The sequence below is a fragment of the Oryctolagus cuniculus genome, chromosome 15, assembly GCF_051225735.1.
Source record: "Oryctolagus cuniculus isolate XC-2025 breed Fujian yellow rabbit chromosome 15, ASM5122573v1, whole genome shotgun sequence".
NCBI lineage: Eukaryota > Metazoa > Chordata > Mammalia > Lagomorpha > Leporidae > Oryctolagus > Oryctolagus cuniculus.
Window position 1 is genome coordinate 89629507 of NC_142881.1, and position 17980 is coordinate 89647486.

At 61.6% G+C, this 17980-nt stretch overlaps 1 protein-coding gene across 1 annotated transcript in view; it reads right to left on the reverse strand.

The window, feature by feature from the left end:
• Nucleotides 1-2314, reverse strand: part of RET (ret proto-oncogene) — a 48708-nt gene extending 46394 nt beyond the window's left edge. The window contains exon 1 of the mRNA XM_051836896.3: nucleotides 2026-2314. Coding sequence (XP_051692856.3) covers nucleotides 2026-2095 — 70 coding nt within the window. The 5' untranslated portion in view covers nucleotides 2096-2314. The remainder of the gene's footprint in view (nucleotides 1-2025) is intronic.
• Nucleotides 2315-17980: the final 15666 nt, after the last annotated feature.

The window sequence follows — 17980 nt, forward strand, 5'->3', positions numbered from 1 at the left end:
CCCTCCTTGCAGGTAGAGGTGCTGAGAACAAGGGGACTGGGGGAGCCCGATCCGGAAGATGCGAGGCAGGAGGCAATGTCGCAAATGCTCGAATTCAGTGTCCTAGTCTGCCAATGGGGACTGCGGCACGAGCAGGCAAAGGCCAGCATCTCGTAGAAATAGCTTTTAGATGGAGGCTCCCCTGCTCAGCTCCAGGACACCTGGCCAAGAGGCTGTGCCTCAGGGGTATGAAAAGTGCTAAGGGGCTGTGGTCCCATTGTGAACATCCCCGGGGTAGGGGCTGTTGAGCGGGCAGAGAGGAGTTCGGTCCCTGGGTGCACCTGCGCGAGGGAGCCAGCCCATGCTGTGGGTGACTACAGCCCTCGCGAGCACATCTCCGGGAGCAAGGGTGAGTCTGTGTCTTGGAGACAGCCCCATGTGGATGTGAAAGTAAGCCAGCATTCTGGACACCCAGACCAGCCCGGCCAACAGGCCCGGCCACCTGCACTGCTTCCACCAGAGGGAGCCCACGGCTGGGACGCTCCCCCACTGGGGTGGTGGGCGGCGTTGGGGCTGCAGAGAGGGAGGCTCGCCCAAGACCTCCTCCTGGGTGTCAGGCTCCTCTCCCAGTGCCACCAACCACCGTTTCTTGGTCATTCCAGGGAGCAGAAATAGAGGACGGGGGCTCCCAGGACTGGGGCATCTGCAGCCATCCCGAGCCAAGCTGTCTGTACTGAAAGCAACCTGTGCACCTGCCAAGTGCCACGAGCCAAACACCTGAGCCCGCTGCCTGCAGCTTTTGGTCCCCGCAGCCTTGCTGGCCACCCCCTCCCCCACTGCATGCGGGGCTGTGGAAGGGTTGGGGAAGTCCCCTGCAGGCTGTCTCCCCTGACCACGTGCCCACAACTACAAAGTCGAAATCTCAGGTCACAGCAGAAAACCAGCTTGCCTGCAGCATCCAGCCCGGCTTCCTCCTACATCGCTGGCAGCCCAGAGCCCGGTCCCCGTTCATTCCCAAGGGACGGGAAGGGAAGGGCCGCTCCCCTACCCTCGCTTCCTACAGTGGAACGGGGATCCATTCTGGCTGCAGTCCCTGCTGAATTGGGGAGAGAAGGAGGGGTGTGAACCCAAACATTTTGCAGGACTTGGGAGTTCCGGCGTGGTGATCGCGGTCGACGCCCCTTGTACGGAGTGGGGGAGGGGAGTCCGGGTTCCCTCCACCCCGGCAGAGGGACACCTGAGGCTATGGAAGCGCTCCCTCCCGGAAGGGACCAAGTGAGGGCCGGTTTGCGGGACACCGAAATGCGCAATCGAGGGGTTCAAAGATTCCACAGCCTCAGGCTTAACTCTGTCCGGGTTTGGAGCGGAGGCAGTGACCGGTCCCGGCGCGGCCACACCTAATAACGGGATCCTAAGGCGAGAGACGCTCACCATAGACACAGAACCTTACTCCGCCCCCCAAGCAGGTCCGGAGCGCCCTGGGCCGCCCCAGGTCCCCGAAGGCGGCCCCCTGGCGCCCCAAGCCGGCAGGACCCAGGACTCGCGGCGGCCGGGTGGGACTCGTGGCTTTTGAGCTTTTTAAACAGCGGCACGGCAAACACGCACACGGGGAAGACAACCTTTTATGAAAGCGCCCCCGCACCGGTGAGCGGCCGGGGCGGCCGGCTGAGCGAGCCGCGCACCCAACTGGAGGGCGAACGCAGCGGGCCCCTTGCACAAACAACAACTCCCCGCGCCAGGCGCGGGGTCCCGGCGCTCCCCGGCCCGCCCGCTCCCGCTGGCGCCCCAACCGCACCAACATCCGTCCGGTCCGCGCTCCAGGGCGAGGCTGCGGCTCGGGCTCCGGAGGCCGACCCCAGCCGCCCAGCCCCGCGTCCAGCCCGGGGCTCGAAGCGCGCTGCCCGCGGCCGCCCCTTTCGCAGCCCAGCCCAGGCCGGCGGCACGCAGCCGCGCAGCCGGCTGTCGCCCGCAAACAGAAAGGCGTTGCCGAGCGCGTGCGCTCCGCTCGCCCGCGCTAACTTCGTCCCGTCCGCCCGCACGACTCACCTTCGCCGAGCAGCGGCAGCAGCAGCAGCAGCCGCCGCAGCCCCACGGCGCCGGACGGCGTCTTTGCCATCGCCCGTGCGCACCGGGGCCGCGGCTGGAGGGCTGGCGACTCGGGCCAGCAGTGGGGTGCAGTGGGGCGCAGTGCTCAGCCGGGCCGCCCCATGCCCGGCCCTGGGCGCCGCGGACACTGCGGGCGCGGTGCGTCCGGGCGCCGACTCCGGCGCGCTCTCCTCTGCGGTGCGCCCGGCTCGGGTCGCGGGACTGAGGCTCGGCGGGCGCGGGCAGTGCGGAAGGAGCGGACAGGGGCGGGCCCGGGGGCGGGGCGGGCGGGGCCGGGGTGCGGGGTAGGGGCGGGGCTCCGGGTACTGGCTCGGGCCTCGCGGGTGCGGAGCTGGCAGGCGGGGCGCGGTTAGGAGCTGGGAACGGTGCGGGCCGGCAGCCGGTAGCCGGGGTCCGCGCACCTCTGCACGCACAGCCGCGCTGTTTTTACCGTATGCGCGCGCTTACGGTGTCTGCGTTTTGCCCTTCGCGGCGGCCCGGAGCCGGCAGGGAAGCCACGCCGGGATGCAGAATCTGGCCGACCGCCTGGGAGTGTGGCCACGCGGGCCCTCCGCGCCTCCAGGCTCTGGGCGCCGGGCGCATCCTCCGCCATTTCTCAGCGGGGAAGGCGCGGTGGGAACGCGGCCGCCTCTGGGTCCAGGCGCAGCTGGAGGGGAAGAGCCTCGTATGCCTGTCCGGGGCCAGCGAGCCTCTTGGCTCACGCAGTGTCCTCTGGTGCCGCGGGTGGGGTCTCCTAAGGCTCGCTGGGGTTCGGCCGGACGGGTCCCTTCCATGGGACCAGCAGACTGGTTCGGGGGACGGTTTTCACGGAGCCTGGGTGCTGGTAGCTAACGGGGTGCCTGGTGTAGGTGCCCTTTCCTCTCCAAACGGGAGAACTCAGGACGCGGGGACGGACTGCAGGGAGACAAGGAGAGCAAGCAGCAGGGAGGAACCAGTGCCCTAAAGATTCTTAGCCTCTCTTTTCCCAAATGACGCCTACAAACACAGCCACACCCCAACTCTGGGCCGTACCAGGGGTCTGAGGTGAGGTTGGATGTGCGCTCTGGACCTCCGTGAGGGGAGGTTGGCTGATGTTCCCCCACCCCACCAGGGTCCGTGCGCGGAGACAGAGGAATGGAAGCGCACAGTGGCCGGTGCCTCTGGGCCGGCTGCTCTTTCCGCTGTGCGTCGGGCCCCGCCCTTTCGCCGGGCTGAGCTCAGCGCTGAATGCGGGCGACCTACACATCACTCTGCAGATATGAAGTCAAAGTGAAGTCAGGAGGAGCAGCTGCCAAGACAGACGCTGCCTTGGGGCTGGGCCAAACCCCGCTGTCCACAGCCAGCCTGCTAATGGGTGGGTGGCCAGGCCAGGAGAGCCTTACCCTGCTCTGCCTGCCATGCCTCCCTAGGGCCCTGGCGCCTCACATTCACTGAGCGAGAACCAGCCATGGGGCCTCCCTTGGGTGCCCACATCGCTGGTGCCAGTCTACTCGGAGCCAGCCACGCCCCCGCACCCCCCAAGGACTATGTGGGCTAGGCCTTGTCTGACACTGGCCAGCCTGTTAGGCTGGCTGGGCTGGGTGTGACCATTGCAAGGGCCCAGCTGAGGCTGGGCTCCTGGCCTCCCTCCAGCCTTTCCATCTTCTCTGGGAGTCCTGAATGCATATCGGATACCCAGGGCGGGGGCATTCCCATCCCTTTGGAAAGAGATGGGGATGGGGGCACCTGTCATGTGTACTGCTGTCCACACATGCGCATACATATGTGCAAATGCCTGAGTCCACATACACATGCACACCTCCCCCCGCTCTTGCCCAGGGACCTGAGGGCAGAGGGAAAGCGTGGGCTTGTGGGTGGCAGTCAAAGGGAGGGAGTGACTTGGCCCAGGAGCTAGAACCTCAGAGGCCCTTGTGTCTCTGTTCAGGGGTAGGGAGGGTCTGCAGGAGGCTGGGTTCCCCATCTGTCTCTGAGCCTCAGTTTCCCCATGTATAAACACCTCCCTCTTGGAAGGAAGGATGCAGACAGAAACAGGAGTTTGCAAGAGGTCCGGGTGCCCCGCAAGCACTCAATGGCTCATCGCTGTTGTCCAGGCCAGGGCTCCTGGGAACCGGGCTCTGGCACCCTCTCCCCCCACCCCTTTGAGGGACATGGGTACCCTGGAGCTGAAGGAGGGTGCCTCAGAATGTGTTTGATGCCCTCCACGCCTGTTTGCAGGTTCCCATGGGGGGTCAGCCTTTGGGGCCAGGCTATCCTTCGCCCTATCATATACACTCTCCCTGTGAACGCATTCACAGGACAGCCAGCTCGGCCCGAGGGGCGTGCTTTACCAACTCTGTCCACAGAGGCATCTGCAGATAGGGTCCGTGCCTGGCTTGGGAGAAGACCATCCTTCCATCTTCCCCAGGCCCAAGCCCCTGATCCCTGAGCGCCAGCAGAGGGGCCTGTATGCCCATGGAGGCCCCCATGTTGGAAAGCAGAGTTCCTCTGCCTGTGTTGCCTGAGGCGTAGGGGCCACTGTTCTTATTGTGGCTTATTCCCGGGAGGCCGGAGAAGTCCATGGTTGTTGCTATGGCTGACATCCCAGACATCCAGGAGACCCCAACAGCCAAACTCTCTGCTTCCCTCCGCCCCGAATTTCCCATCTGCACAGGTGACAGCTCACACCTGGGTGCTCTGGGGGCCTGGTAGCCACACCCACACCTGTCTTCTGCTCTCCGAACAGCTGGGCTGCAGGTTTCCAGCCTGTGCCAGCCAACCTGCAGCCCAGAGCCCTCTCGGCCACAGCAGACCACTTAGCTGGCCTTGTAATTACACCTTGCAGAGTGGCGGACGGATGAATGTAGGTGCCCCTGGAGGCTCCTGGGGGCTTCCTCACATCACGGCTGGCCCGCTGGGGCTGGCTGGAGCCGGGTGGGGCTGAGGCCTGACAGCCTGTTCTTCATCTGGAGCCAGGGAGAAAGCTGGCCGGGTTCAGCAGCGAGTGGTGGAGGGAGCGGGGAGCTGCAGTTGGCAAGTCCGGCAGAGGGTCTGGATGCTCTTTCGACAGAACATCTCCCTAGGCAGCTTCAGAATCTGCCGTGTAATGCAGATTTAGACAACTTTTTACGAATGCACTTTTTAAAATAGGTCTTAATGGATCCTTTGCAGTAGTTACAGTCCATTGTGTAAATGCAAACAGAAGGCTTTTTGAAAACATGTATTATTGATCACAAAGGCAGCAGCAATTAGAAGCCAGTGTGTCATATTGTTCAATATACACTTCCTATACAGCTCTGTTTGTGCTCACTCATAACTTTCTGACCACGGATGCTGTCCCTGGGAAGCCCTTTCTTTTCCTTTCTGCTTCTGGAAGCAAAAGAGGGCCTGCCCGCCCACCCATCGGTTATTAACCGGAGGTCACTGAAAAACCAAGCCAGCCTTTAACAGAGCAAAGCCTGTGGATGGCTTCACCGTGGGGTTCCAGGCTAAAACCACAAAACCTTCAGGTCAGGAGGATGCTGCCGCATGATGGGGTTTGTGATGCACGGTGGGGGAAATAATGACCCGATGAGCAGGTGGCAGTGAGCTGCCCATGGGCAGGGGCCCGGAGCCCAGAGACCTGAGCTGGAGGCAGCCTAGAGCCAGCTCCGTGGGAAATCTGTGTACCCGTGTTTCCCGCATCTGTGCATTGCTACCTATGCTTTTTGCGAACTTGCTTCTTCAACACATGTGTAACAATACTTATCACACAAAGGTGCCTCAGGAGTTCACAGAAAACAGGCAGAGAGGCAGAGAGATCTTCTATTGGCTGGCTTACTCCCCAAATGGCTGCAACAGCCAGGGTTGGACAGGAACCTGGAACTCCATCCTGGTCTCCCACGGGAATGTCAGGGACCCAAGCACCTGGGGGCCGTCTTCCGCTGCTTTCCCAGGCGCATTAGCAGGGAGCTGGGCTGGGACTCGAGGTACCCATATGGGTTGCCGGCATCGCATGCGTCGGCTTAACCCTGTGTTCCACAATACCCACCGGCCGCTTACTTCTATTTTCTCACAAGCTTCTCGAAGCATCCTCATAGTGCCGTCTTAGGAGATGGAGAGGCTCCTGTGAATAATGGCCCTGTCTCTCGGTGTGCTGCTTCAAACCACCAGACCTCACAGTGGGCCTGAGCCTGGGAGAGGGGGCCCCGGAGCAGGGTGGGGGTGGGGGTAAGCAGGTGGCTGACTGGCCTGGGCCCCCCGTGGGGAGCAGATCTTGTGCACAGAGGACGGAGCTGGGGACAGGCTGCACAGACCAGGGCCAGGGACTCATCCTTCATCTGCCTGTGGGTGGGGGAGCCCTCTGCTGCCTCTGCCTCCCCGTTGGGTTCCTGGAAGGGTTTACTGCTTGTGGGAGCCGCAGGGGCGTGTTCTGGCTCGGGCAGCTTTCGGAGCGGGAAACCCCTGCTGTGTTTTTGGATTGCCGACAAATCGGAAGTCCATTCACTTAATGCCCTCTAATGGCTTCTGCAAGCTGCCCTGGCCCAGAATCCTGCGGGGGGGGGGGGGGGCTGCCGCCCTGGGCACATGCAGGAGCTGAGGCCAGGAGCTGCCTTTGGGAGCAGCATGGCGGCTCCCAGCCCCCACCTCGGCCGACAGGCCCAGAAGCTCGGCCCCCTGTAGCTGCTTGGCGCACCCGGGCCAGCTTCTTTTGGAAGCCCTGGGGCTGGTGGTGGGCACATCCTGGGGGACTCCCTCGCTGTCCCCTTCCCAGCACCAGCCCACCCTGAGCCAAGATCTGCCCAGGGTTCTGGCTGAGCCTGAGGTCTCGTCTGTGGGCTTACTAGGAAGCTGGCCGGGCTGTGCCTGGTCTCCTGGAAGGTACAGTAATGACAGGCATCTTCCGCTCTGTGTCGTTTGAGGGCCTGAAGCGTGGTGCATGTGACGGAGAGCCCAGGATTTTAAATGTAACTCATTTAAGATGGGAAGTGAAAGAGCCGCGCGCGTGTGGCTAGGATGGCTCACTCAGGCAGTATGGCTGCTTTCCCAGAAGCTCCCGGGGGCATGGCGGGGAGGGGCCGGCTCCTGGCACCACCTCCCACCCAGGGAGTGAGCGGGCTCAGAGAAGCAGTCCTGGGGACACCCCGTGTGGCCCCAGCGGACTGAGCCGGCAACTCTCGCTCTGTGACTGAACTGCACGGTGTCTCCAAGATGCCATAGCCCGAGGAGAAGGGGGTGTGGCAGCGGCACACATGGGCGCCTGCGGGGGCTTGGTTCCCCTCTGGGCTCGGTGCCCAGCCTCCTCAGGAGTCCTGGTGTCCCTTCCCACTGCAGGCCAGGCGACTGGAGGGCCTCTCTCTCTGCTCTCTGGGGCCTCTTTGGGGCGGTCTGATGAGCTCGTGCATATTAAGACACAGTGATGAAGGGTTGTCAGGGGACCCGGGCTGCAGCCTGAGGCCCTAGGGCCTGTTAGCTAAGCTGAGACACGGCAGCACCTGTCCCCTCTGCCTTGAAGCACCGCTGTCACCAAGGCTCCCTAGGGGCTCCCTGGCCACCCCCTGCCCCTCCCCTCCTCCCCATCTGCCTCCTTCCAGCCCCTCTGTGGTCCAACAGCCATCAGTACCTGAGAAATCATCTTCCTAAGCCCCTGCCCAGCCACTGTGGGAGGCCCCGTGCTGTCCTGGTCTGTCCATCCTGGGCTTGTCTCGGGCCCCACTCGGCGATGTCTGATGCCATCATGCGTCACCCTCGTCCGTGTCCATTGCTTGTCCGTCTTTGCCTGTGCTGGGGACAGTGGCTGGTTGGTGCCTATAGTAGCTGGGGCTCTGGTGAGGACGCTGAGCCACAGGTCACAATGGCCCTGCAGGCCGGTCTGCTGTCTGTGCTCACTCTGGCTGCTGCACCCTCTGCAGGCCCCCATGGCCTCCACTGCACCCCTCTGAGCCCCTAGCTCCTCTGCGCTACCTCCCTCAGGGCAGGGTCAAGCCCTTTGCAAACAGTGGAAGGAGCCCACGACCAAGCAGGAAGCAGGGAGCATGGAGGTGCCCCCAGACAAATCACCTGGGGCCCGGCATTTGCTGCGTTGGAGACCAAACACAGATGCCCTTTAGATAAATACATTTTGGAGCCGTTGTGGGAGAAATTTACGACATGAATAGGTTTTTAGTGTCAGCCAAGTATCAGGAAGCTTTTTTTTTTTTTTTTGTGGAAACACTTGCCCTAAAAAACCCCAGGAAGGTAATTTGCCCTCTGGCCCTTTAAGCGTCAGGATGGAGGATCCAGGCAAGGGGAGGAGCCTCCTTCTGCAGGTTCCCCGGGGGTTGGCCCTGGGCTGGGATTGCTCAACTGAGAAATGTTCTGGAAGGTTCTGAAGCCCTCAGAGCTGGGGCCCGCGCTGGGGGTGGGGTGGGGTCTCTGGAGAATGCCGTAGAGGCCTGGAAGCATCCTCTCCCAGCTCCAGGCGTCCCCACAAAGACCCGGAAGGTCCTCGGGCCCCAGGAGGCTCTGGGTGGAGGGTGTGGGTCCTCCCCAGGCTCCCAGAGGCAGGCAGTTTTGTATGCATTGGAAACTTGACAAAGCTTCCCTCCACGTAGCCCAGGAGTGGGAAGGAGCTGAGCTCACCGCAGGCCGCGCGCCAGGGACAGGAGGCTCAAGGAGAAGGTCACATGCAATCATGTCTGGAGGCTTCTCCCTTCCGGCTCAGACAGGCCCCCACCTGCCTAGGCTGGGCTCGGTCCCCTCCTGCAGCTGTCCCGCCCCCCGTGCCTCAGGCCTGGGGGAGCTCACCCTCCCATCTCTCAGCTCTGTACCCAGCACAGGGGGCTGCACAGCGAGACGTGGCGTGCCCTCCTTGGGTTGCAACTCCAATTGCAGCTGATCCTCAAAAGACACCAGCAGCAGAGATGAACCACCCCACCCCACCCCACCCCAGGTCCCCTGTGCTCTGGCTCTGGGCTCCTTCCAGCCAGGGACTGGAGCGGGACTGGTCCTTGCGGCACTGTGGACACAGGGGAGGCAGGGCGCCTGTGGATCCCAGGCAGGAGAGACACGCGAGGCTCATGACAAACTCCCACGGGGATGAGACTGGGAGGAAGCACAGATGGGTTTTGTGGTGCTGGGGGCTCCTGGCAGGACTGCGGGAGGGGGTGTTGGAGAACAGGAGAAGGCCCAGGTGAGGCCACATTGTTGCAAGCACGGAGGGGCTCATGGTCCACAGGTGACTTCAGTGTGGTGCCTGGGATGGAGAAACGTCCTCAGAGGCTGTCTCACACTCTCACCGTGCCCCAGCCCTGCCCCCAACTTCCGAGTGTGAGCAGCTTCCTGGACAGAGGCTGGGGGTGACCAGGATGGTGGGGCCAGTGTCCCTGGTCACCGGTGCTGGGCAGCCTCGGGCAGTAAGTGAGGCCGTGGACGCTGGGAGGCCAGGGTTGAGCAGCACCTGACAGCCCCCGTCCCAGGGTCAGCCCATTCCCCCTGTCCCCACGTGGGCCACAGAGCTCACCTGCTCAGCCCCGAGATCTGCCAAGAACCCCAGCACCCAATGGACGGAGCAGGACGCCTCGGAGGAAGCACCAGGGCCTTCTGAAGCTTTGCTCCCACGTCGTGGTTTTCTGCCTTGCAACATCCAGCCCTCGGGCAGCTGGTTTCCAAGCCACCACTCACAGCCACTCTGTTTGTCTTTCCACGTTGGTTCTCAGGAAGCAGCCCTGTGAACTGCCAATGAGCTTAACGGCTCTTCTGCAGGGGGTGGCAGGAAGTGACCTGGCTACTTCCATTCGTCCCCAGTTGGCATCTTCCAGACCTGAACGATCTGGTGTTGAATCGTGCCTGTCTGACCCACGGGAGAAAGGCCAGGTGAGGCAAGCCTGGGAAAGAAACCTTGCCAAAACAGCAGACCCAGGGGCAAGTGTAGTGAGGCTGGTGGACAGAGGACCCTGCCAGGGGCTGGGTGGCCCAGGGCTGGAGCCTCTAACTCACCCCGGTTTGCAGCACCCCAAGGTGGTAGCAGCTCACCCTCCCCCACTTTACAGGTGAAGTCACGGAGGTGCAAGCCCACGTGATTCTGCTCCACACACTGCTCGTCCAGCCTGTGGTTCTCACGAGCCGGCAGAGGACTGATCTGCCTGTCCCCCAGCTCCTGACCCTGCACGGGGCACAGTGTGCTTGTAACAGCTCCCAGGGACAGCTGATGATGGGCACGCATCCGGGCTCCTCGGATCCAGAGTGAGGGGATGAGAGAGAGGAACCCACCCACCTCCCCCTCCTCCAGTCTGATCTCCCAGTGTGTCCAGCTGTTGCCAGCAGTGCCGAGCTGCCCTCTTCCTTCGTGCTCTTCCGGGCTCCCAGTCCCCCTGCCCCCGACTCTGTCCACGGCTCCAGCACACTGCCTCCTCCTCAGCAGGTCTCAGCCCCGAGACCTGCCCAGAACCCCAGCACCCAGTGGACAGAGAACACTTTTGAGGAAGCACCAAAGCTTTCCGAAGTTTCGTTTCCATCTTCTGGTTTACTGCTTTGCCACATCCAGCCCTCAGGGCAGCTGGTTTCCGAGCCACCACTCACAGGCCACCTGCAAAGCAGGCAGCCCCCCCCCCCCCCCGCCACCTCTTCAGCGAGGCCCCTTGGGTGTGGCTCGGATCCCTTGGAATGCAGCAGTGCCCACATCGTGTCAGCAAAGAGGTCTGGACCCAGCACTGGGCTTCAAGGAAGCTGCAGCAGGTACACCCCTGAGAAATGGCTGCAGCAATAGTCCCAGCAGAGGGGGGCTGGTCCTGCGAGATGTACAGGGGAGAGTCCAGGATGGAGCGGTCCACGTGTCCCTCTCCAGGGCCTGGCGTGGTCCCTTGGCCAAAAGGCTGACGTGGAGGCTGTGTACAGCCAGTGCTGGCCTGGAGAAGCTGCCGGGATGCAGGGGTGTAGCTGGCTCCCTCTGCCCTTGGGTGGGGGCTCCAGCCCCTATGGCAGGGATGGCAGTGGGCGGTGGCGCAGGCTGGCCTGTGCATTTGTTTTCCATTCTTTCTTTAATGAAACCCTCGCAGGCGGGGGATGCACCCTCTGAATGACTGATACTCGACGAGATATGCACTTCTCAGAAGTGGCTCGTAGTCAATGAAGAAGAGATAACAGTCAGTGGAATAAAAATTAATCTGGCCACTATAGGAATTAATATAAAAACATCAGAGGCAGGACTTATAAGGGATGCCACCTCCAGCTAACCCTCCCTGGGTTAAATACTCCGGGGAGGCTGATTTACATTCCGTGCTGCCTGTCTCTCCACTGGGATCGATAAGGATGAGGAATGGGGCCAGGCCTGTCGGGCAGGAGGTCGGTGCACCCGCTGCTGGGGACACGGTGCCCCTGGGAGCTCCGGGCTGGTGGCCTGGGCTCCCGAGGCCTGCTCCACAGACCCTCTGCTTGCCAGGCCTCTTCAGGGGCTATGGGAGGTGGTCGGGGCCAGCGCCTGCCTGAAGCCAGTGCAGGCAACACCAGGCCAGGGCCTGGGCTTAGGGGAACATCCTGACTTTGCTGGGTCATCTGCGCCCAGCTCTGCTCTGTGAGTCTCTCAGACTCACGCCTTTGCCTAAGCAGCTGGACCTTCTGGCCATGCCCAATCCCGGCTTCCCGCTGTGCCCTGGGGCAGAAGTCAGCCCGGCCATTTCCTCGCTGCTGCCTGCACTGTGGTTTTCTGTGCCTGTGAGGGCTGGTGATGTTGGCATGAAGCCCCAGGGAGGCCCAGCTGGGGCACCAGGGCCTGGCCAGAGAAGTGGAGGGGTGGAGTGCTTTCACACAGTGACAGCTCAGCTCAGCGGTTTTTTTTTTTTTTAAGATTTATTTATTTATTTGAAAGAGTTAGAGAGAGAGAGAGAGGGAGAGAGAGAAAGATCTTCCCTCTGCTGGTTCACTCCCCAATTGGCCACAACGACTGGAGCTGCGCCAATCCAAAGCCAGGAGCCAGGAGCCTCTTCCGGGTCTCCCATGCTGATGCAGGGGCCCAACGTCTTGGGCCATCTTCTACTGCTTTCCCAGGCCATAGCAGAGAGCTGGAGCAGAAGTGGAGCAGCCGGGACTTGAACTGACGCCCATATGGGATGCCAGCACCGCAGGTTTTACCCAGTATGCCACAGCACCGGCCCCCATCTAAGCATTATTTCACTTTAAGAATTTATATGAAAGGGAGAGAGAGAGAGAGAGAGAGAGGAGAGGGATGTATCTTCTATCCACTGGCTCATTCACCATTCGACTGCAACAGTTAGGGCTGGACCAGGCCAAGGCTGGAGCTCCATCCAGGTCTCCTGGATCAGTGGCAGGGACCCGACTACTTGAGCCATCACCTGCAGCCTCCCAGGGTGTGCATTAGCAGGAAGCTAGAATGGAGAACAGAGCTGGGACTCAAACCCAGGCCCTCTGAGATGGGCTGGGGGTGTCCCAAGTGGTGGCCCATCAGCTGTACCAACCTCCCCCGCCCTTGTCATTTTAATAGAAAGGACCTTGTGAGCTTGACAATTATCCAGCATGGACTGCCAATAAAATCGAAGACCACACGTCTGAAATGTATCCCAGAGAACGCCAGTGTGCTGCCCATGGCCGCCGCCCACCTGTTCAGGGCCGGGGCTTGCTTTCCTAGATGGAGCCTTAAGAAATGTGATTTCATTGCAGGTCAGCACGCTGCAGATCTACAGAAGGGATTCAGAGACTTCCCGGCCGGTGGGGAAATGACCAAATATTTCCTTCTGAAGGCTGAGGCCTAACCGTTGGCTACTGTGCCAACAGTTCCCATTAAAGAGAAGAACCCAGCCAGGGCTTCCAGGCTGTGGCACCTGCTGCCTGCCCACACATCGCTGTGACCCTGGCCCTGAGCCCCCCTCTCAGAGCCAGTCTCCACATGCCGTCAGGCGCTGGCCCTGTGCCCGGCCGGGAGCTTCACGTGGCTGCCTGCAGATGCCATGTGCCCAGGGAGCGCTGGGGCGCCGGGCTCCCGGGCTGATGCCGAAAGGCCGACAAGCCGTGTCCAGGCTGAGCGTCTCAGAACAGCACTCCCGCTCCTCTGGTCCGTGAATCTGCAAATGGGCAGGTGGGGGCGTCGGCCTCTGCTCGTCCCTCACCCCACCTTCTGCAGTCACCGGACCATTCCTCGCGCTGCAGGGGGTCGGTGCTGGCTTTCGGCCCAGATCTTTCCTGGGGACACCAGCCTCCAGCCTGAGGGTCTGTGCTTCCTCCCACTATGGCGGCCGGAGTCGTGTTGCCTTCTGGATGACGTCATTTGGGGACGACGTCATCTGGGATGTTTCCGCCATTCACCCAGGCACCAGCCAAGTCCTGCCACATTTCAAGAGAAGACCCCGCCCCCATCAGGCCCACGCTCCGCCACCCTGGAATCTGCTTCCGGAAAGCCCACTCCCACGGAGGCTGCGTCACGCCCGGGGCATTGCGTAAGTCTCTGCACTCTGAGTGCCCGCGCGGCCTGCTGTCGTTGTTGTTGGGGCACACGCTCAGATCCAGGTCTGCGACCCCGCGGCACCTGCTCTGGGAGTCCTGCGGCTTCTCAGAACGCCCTGGAATGGCCTGGGGGGCGCCTCCCTCAGCCCCGGCCGCGCCCCCACATCCTCCCACCCCACCCGGGCTGGACCCCTCACTCCTGCCCTCCGTTCCGGATCTCTGCAGGCTGACCGAGCCCAGCCTCAGCCTCGCGGCACCGCGTCCCAGGACACAGCTGCAGACCTCCTGTCCTCAGCCGCAGGTCTCAGTCCCAGCGGTGCCTGTCCCAGCAAGGTGGCGCTGGACATGGCGCGGGAGGGGCTGCCGGAGGAGGCACGTGTGACCGGGATGCCCTGGCTGGCCCTCTCCTCCATTACAGTCTCACTCTGTTAACCCAGCCAGCCTCCAAGGGGGGCCGTCCTTGTGCTATCAGCCTGAAACAACAAAACACAGTGAGGGGCCGCGCTGTGACGCTGGTTCGAGTCCCGGCTGCTCCTCTTCCCATCCAGCTCTCTGCTGATGGCCTGGGAGAGCAGTAGAAGTCCTTGGGACCCTGCTCCCACATGGGAGACCTGGAAGAAGCTCCTGGCTTCGGATCAGCCCAGCTCCGGCCATTGCAGCCAATTGGGGAGTGAATCAGCAGATGGAAGACCTCTCTCTCTCTCTGATTTTACCCCTCAAATCAATAAATACAATCTTAATAAACACACACACACACAAATACAATGCACACAGAGATAGATTCTCCCAATAATAGCCATAGGTATTGGAAACACAGGGTGGTGGTAAATGCTGAGTATAATCAGAGAAACGGAGGCCAGGGAGCTTGTTGAAGGACAGAGAAGAGGAGAATTACATCAGAGATTTTTGAAGCAGCCCTCTTGTGTGGTGAGGCATGGCGCTGTGATGCTGCGGGGTCGGTGGCACCTGCTGGGGGGAGGGGGAATCTCACGCTCCAGCCCACCTCGCTCCTGCAGGAGTCAGCAGAGGGTATGGGGCAGTTTCGGGAGAGGTTTGCTGCTCCCCTCCAGGTGCTCACACCTGGGCTGCCCCTCCCTATACAGGTGATGGGGAGTTGGACCAGATTTCGCTTGTAGGGAACAGAAAAGCAGAGGAGTGGCTGTCACCATCCAGTTGGGGTACAGATGCCTGTGAGTTAGCGTCTCGCTGTCCCTCAATCACTCCCGTGTCCTGCCCCAACGGAGAGGCCCCAGGCCTAGATTCATGAGCGACAGAAACTGCACAGGCTTCCATGGAGCCCCCAAGCATGGGCTGGTCTGTTTCTCAGCCATGAGGGTGGTGCTAGGCTGGACTGCAATTTACAACAGGATGGCAAGGAAGGAGTTGTTTGAGAAAAGACGTGAGGGAGGCAAAGAGGCAGCCCTGACCCTGGGGGCAGAGCTGAAAGTGGGGACCCCCCTAAATTGTGTGCTCAGGGGTCAGGGGTCCACTTAGAGCAAAGGGAGAGAGGCAGGGGAGAGGCAGAGTGAGGAGGGGCCCTGCTGTATCTGGGCTCTGAGGCTGAACCCAGGGACCGGGTTTCAAAGTGTGAGCAGGTGCACTTTGTAACAGGGCAGGCTGGGTGTTGAGAGCAGCTTGGGTGGGGTGGAGGGGTAGGAGCCATGGAGATGAGCCAAGGTGCGAAGTTTATTTTAAAGGCAGTCCAGGGTTTTGGTCTGGGGTCTCAGGCAATGTGAGGGAAGAGAGCTGTTTTGCATCCAAGGGAAGGTGGAGGCAAGCAGGTGTGTGTGGGGGTGCCCGAAGGTGGGGGTGCACCACTGCAAAGCCTGGGGAAATCTGCAAGTGGAAAACAGAGGGTGTCCCAGAGGCTGTGCCCACACGGGCTCCCAAATGGGCTGCCCCCAAAGGATGCAGGGAGTTGCACGGGGCTGGCTTCCTGGAGGGGCTGGGGTCTGGCTGGACAGACGCAGGGAGGGATGGGGGAGGAGGGCTCAGGGGCTGGGCCTGGAGCAGGGACCTTGAGGACGCAGAGGGGAATGATTGGCAGGTGCCTGGGTGCCAGGAAGCTCCGGAGACCTCAGGTGCCCCCGCCCCCAGCTCGTGTGGATTGCGTCATGACCCCTGAGCCTCAGCCAGGCTGAGAGACTCCCAGAATTTCCTGGCCTGGCTGGGGTTCAATGATAATCTCAAGGCGGCATCTGCAGTGTTCTGGTTCTTGGGGCCCGGGGCGGGGCCAGGCTCTGCAGAGGGGACACTGTTGACTGAGCCCCGGAGGCTCTCCCCGGGCTGGTGGTGCAGATGCTCTGGGTCATAGCATCAGGGGCTGCAAGTAACAAGACCCCATTTGTTCATCTGGGAAGGCAGAGCTGAGACCAGACCCTCACGGGTTGTACGCGGCCCAGCAGGACGCACAGTTGGTGCCAACAAGGAGAGGAACCTTCCAGGGTGAAAGGGGACCCGGTGGCGTCCCAGGGAATCGCCTGTTTTTCTGCATGGGGGCTTTGTGAAAAGAGAAATTTGCTCCTGAATCCACGGGAACCCCAGGACCTGCTACAATCTCTTTCCCTTCCCTCTCACCTCCGCCCGGGGCGGGGTACTGGGGTGGGGTGGGGGGCTGCTTCCTCTCTCTGGCGGGGACACCCAGGTAGCAAGAGCAGGACGGGGTGGGGGGTGGGGGGGTGGGGGGGTGCTGGCTGGCTGGGCCAGTGCAAGTTCGTCCTTTTCTGGCCTCTTGAGAGAGATGATATTTCCTCCGCTGATAACAATGCATTCAAAGTGCATTCCCCACAGACTCAGAGAAGGCAAACTACCCTTCTTCTGATGGCCGGGGCTGGCCAGCCGGCTGCAGAGCCCAGGAGCCGTGAGAGGTGAGGCTCAGCAACACCAGGAGGCCCCCCCCCCCCGCCCCCGGCTGCAGCGGCCACGCCCACCCAAAGCCCACCGAGTGTGCAGAGGAGCGCAGCCCCAGGTAGCGTCTGATCCACCCTCTCCGTTCCCCACCAGGGTGGGCACCGCGCCCGCCCGCCTGCCTTCCCCACCCTCTGTTTCAGACCAGGCTCTTTCTGAAAAGCAGTGGGGAGCCTCAGGCAAGGGGTTGGGTTTCAGCCAAGGGCTGGAGTTTGCTAAAAGAGGTGGAAAATCGAGGCTGTAATCAGGAGAGAGAATCTGGGGTCTGGGTTCACCGCAGGGTCTCCGGATGCAGATACCATCAGCCCGGCCCCCCTGTGGATGTGAAGGGCGGCTCTGGCTGCACACACGGGAGCTGCTTTGTCCCGGGCCTGGCTGCCGAGTGGACTGAAAACAGGTGGATGGAGGGGGCGGGGGGGGGGGCTGGCGCCGCGGTGCTGTGGGTTGAGCCACCACCTGTGACATTGGCATCCTATGTGAGTGCTGGTTCGAGTCCCAGCTGCTCCACTTGCGATCCAGCTCCTTGTTGATGTACCTGAGAGAGCAGCAGCAAATGGCCCAGGTACTTGGGCCCCTGCACCCATGTAGGAGACCCGGTTGGAGTTCCTGGCTCCTGGCGGTGTCCTGGCCCAGCCCAGGTCATTGTGGCCATTTGGAGAGTTGACCCAGTGGATGGAAAGTCTCTCTCTCTTTCCCTCTTTCTGTAACTCTGCCATTCAATAAATAAACACTAATAAATAAACCTTTTGGTGAACAAATAAAGAGGTGCAACCATCCTTGCAGCCAAGGGCTTGCTCCAGCAAACTGATGGCCTCTGGCTCCCTATGCCGCCCGGGCTGGCAGCCGAGGCCATTCCTGGCTGGAGCCCTGAGTCTTGGTGTGGGGGCTGGGAGTTTGCTGAGTCCCAGAGAGATTGCGAGCTCCCAGCAGGCTTCTGTCTTACAGAACTCCAAGGGCAAGGAAGGGGCTGGGATACTGCACTGGACCCACTGCGGAGGCGGGTCTGGTGAGTTCCACCCTCCACGTCCTGTCACTCAAACAGTCTGACAGCGAGGCTCGGCGACACTGTTCTGGCGCTCCTGACCCTTGTAGCATGCAGTGTATTTTCTAGCCTCTGTTGAAAAGTGTGGTCAAGGCCGGTGCCGCGGCTCACTAGGCTAATCCTCCACCTGCGGTGCCAGCACACGGGGTTCTAGTCCCTGTCGGGGTGCCGGATTCTGTCCCGGTTGCCCCTCTTCCAGGCCAGCTCTCTGCTGTGGCCCGGGAGTGCAGTGGAGGATGGCCCAGGTGCTTGGGCCCTGCATCCGCATGGGAGACCAGGAGAAGCACCTGGCTCCTGGCTTCGGATCAGCGCGGTGCGCCAGCCGCAGTGGCCATTGGAGGGTGAACCAACGGTAAATGAAGACCTTTCTCTCTGTCTCTCTCTCACTGTTCACTCTGCCTGTCAAAAATAAAAAAAGAAAAGTGTGGTCAAACAACACAGTTGTGGGTAAAGCCGCCACTGCCTTCCCAGACCACAGCAGAGAGCTGGGCTGGAAGAGGAGCAACCAGGACAGAACTCGGTGCCTTAACCAGGACTAGAACCCAGGGTGCCGGTGCCACAGGCGGAGGACTAGCTTAG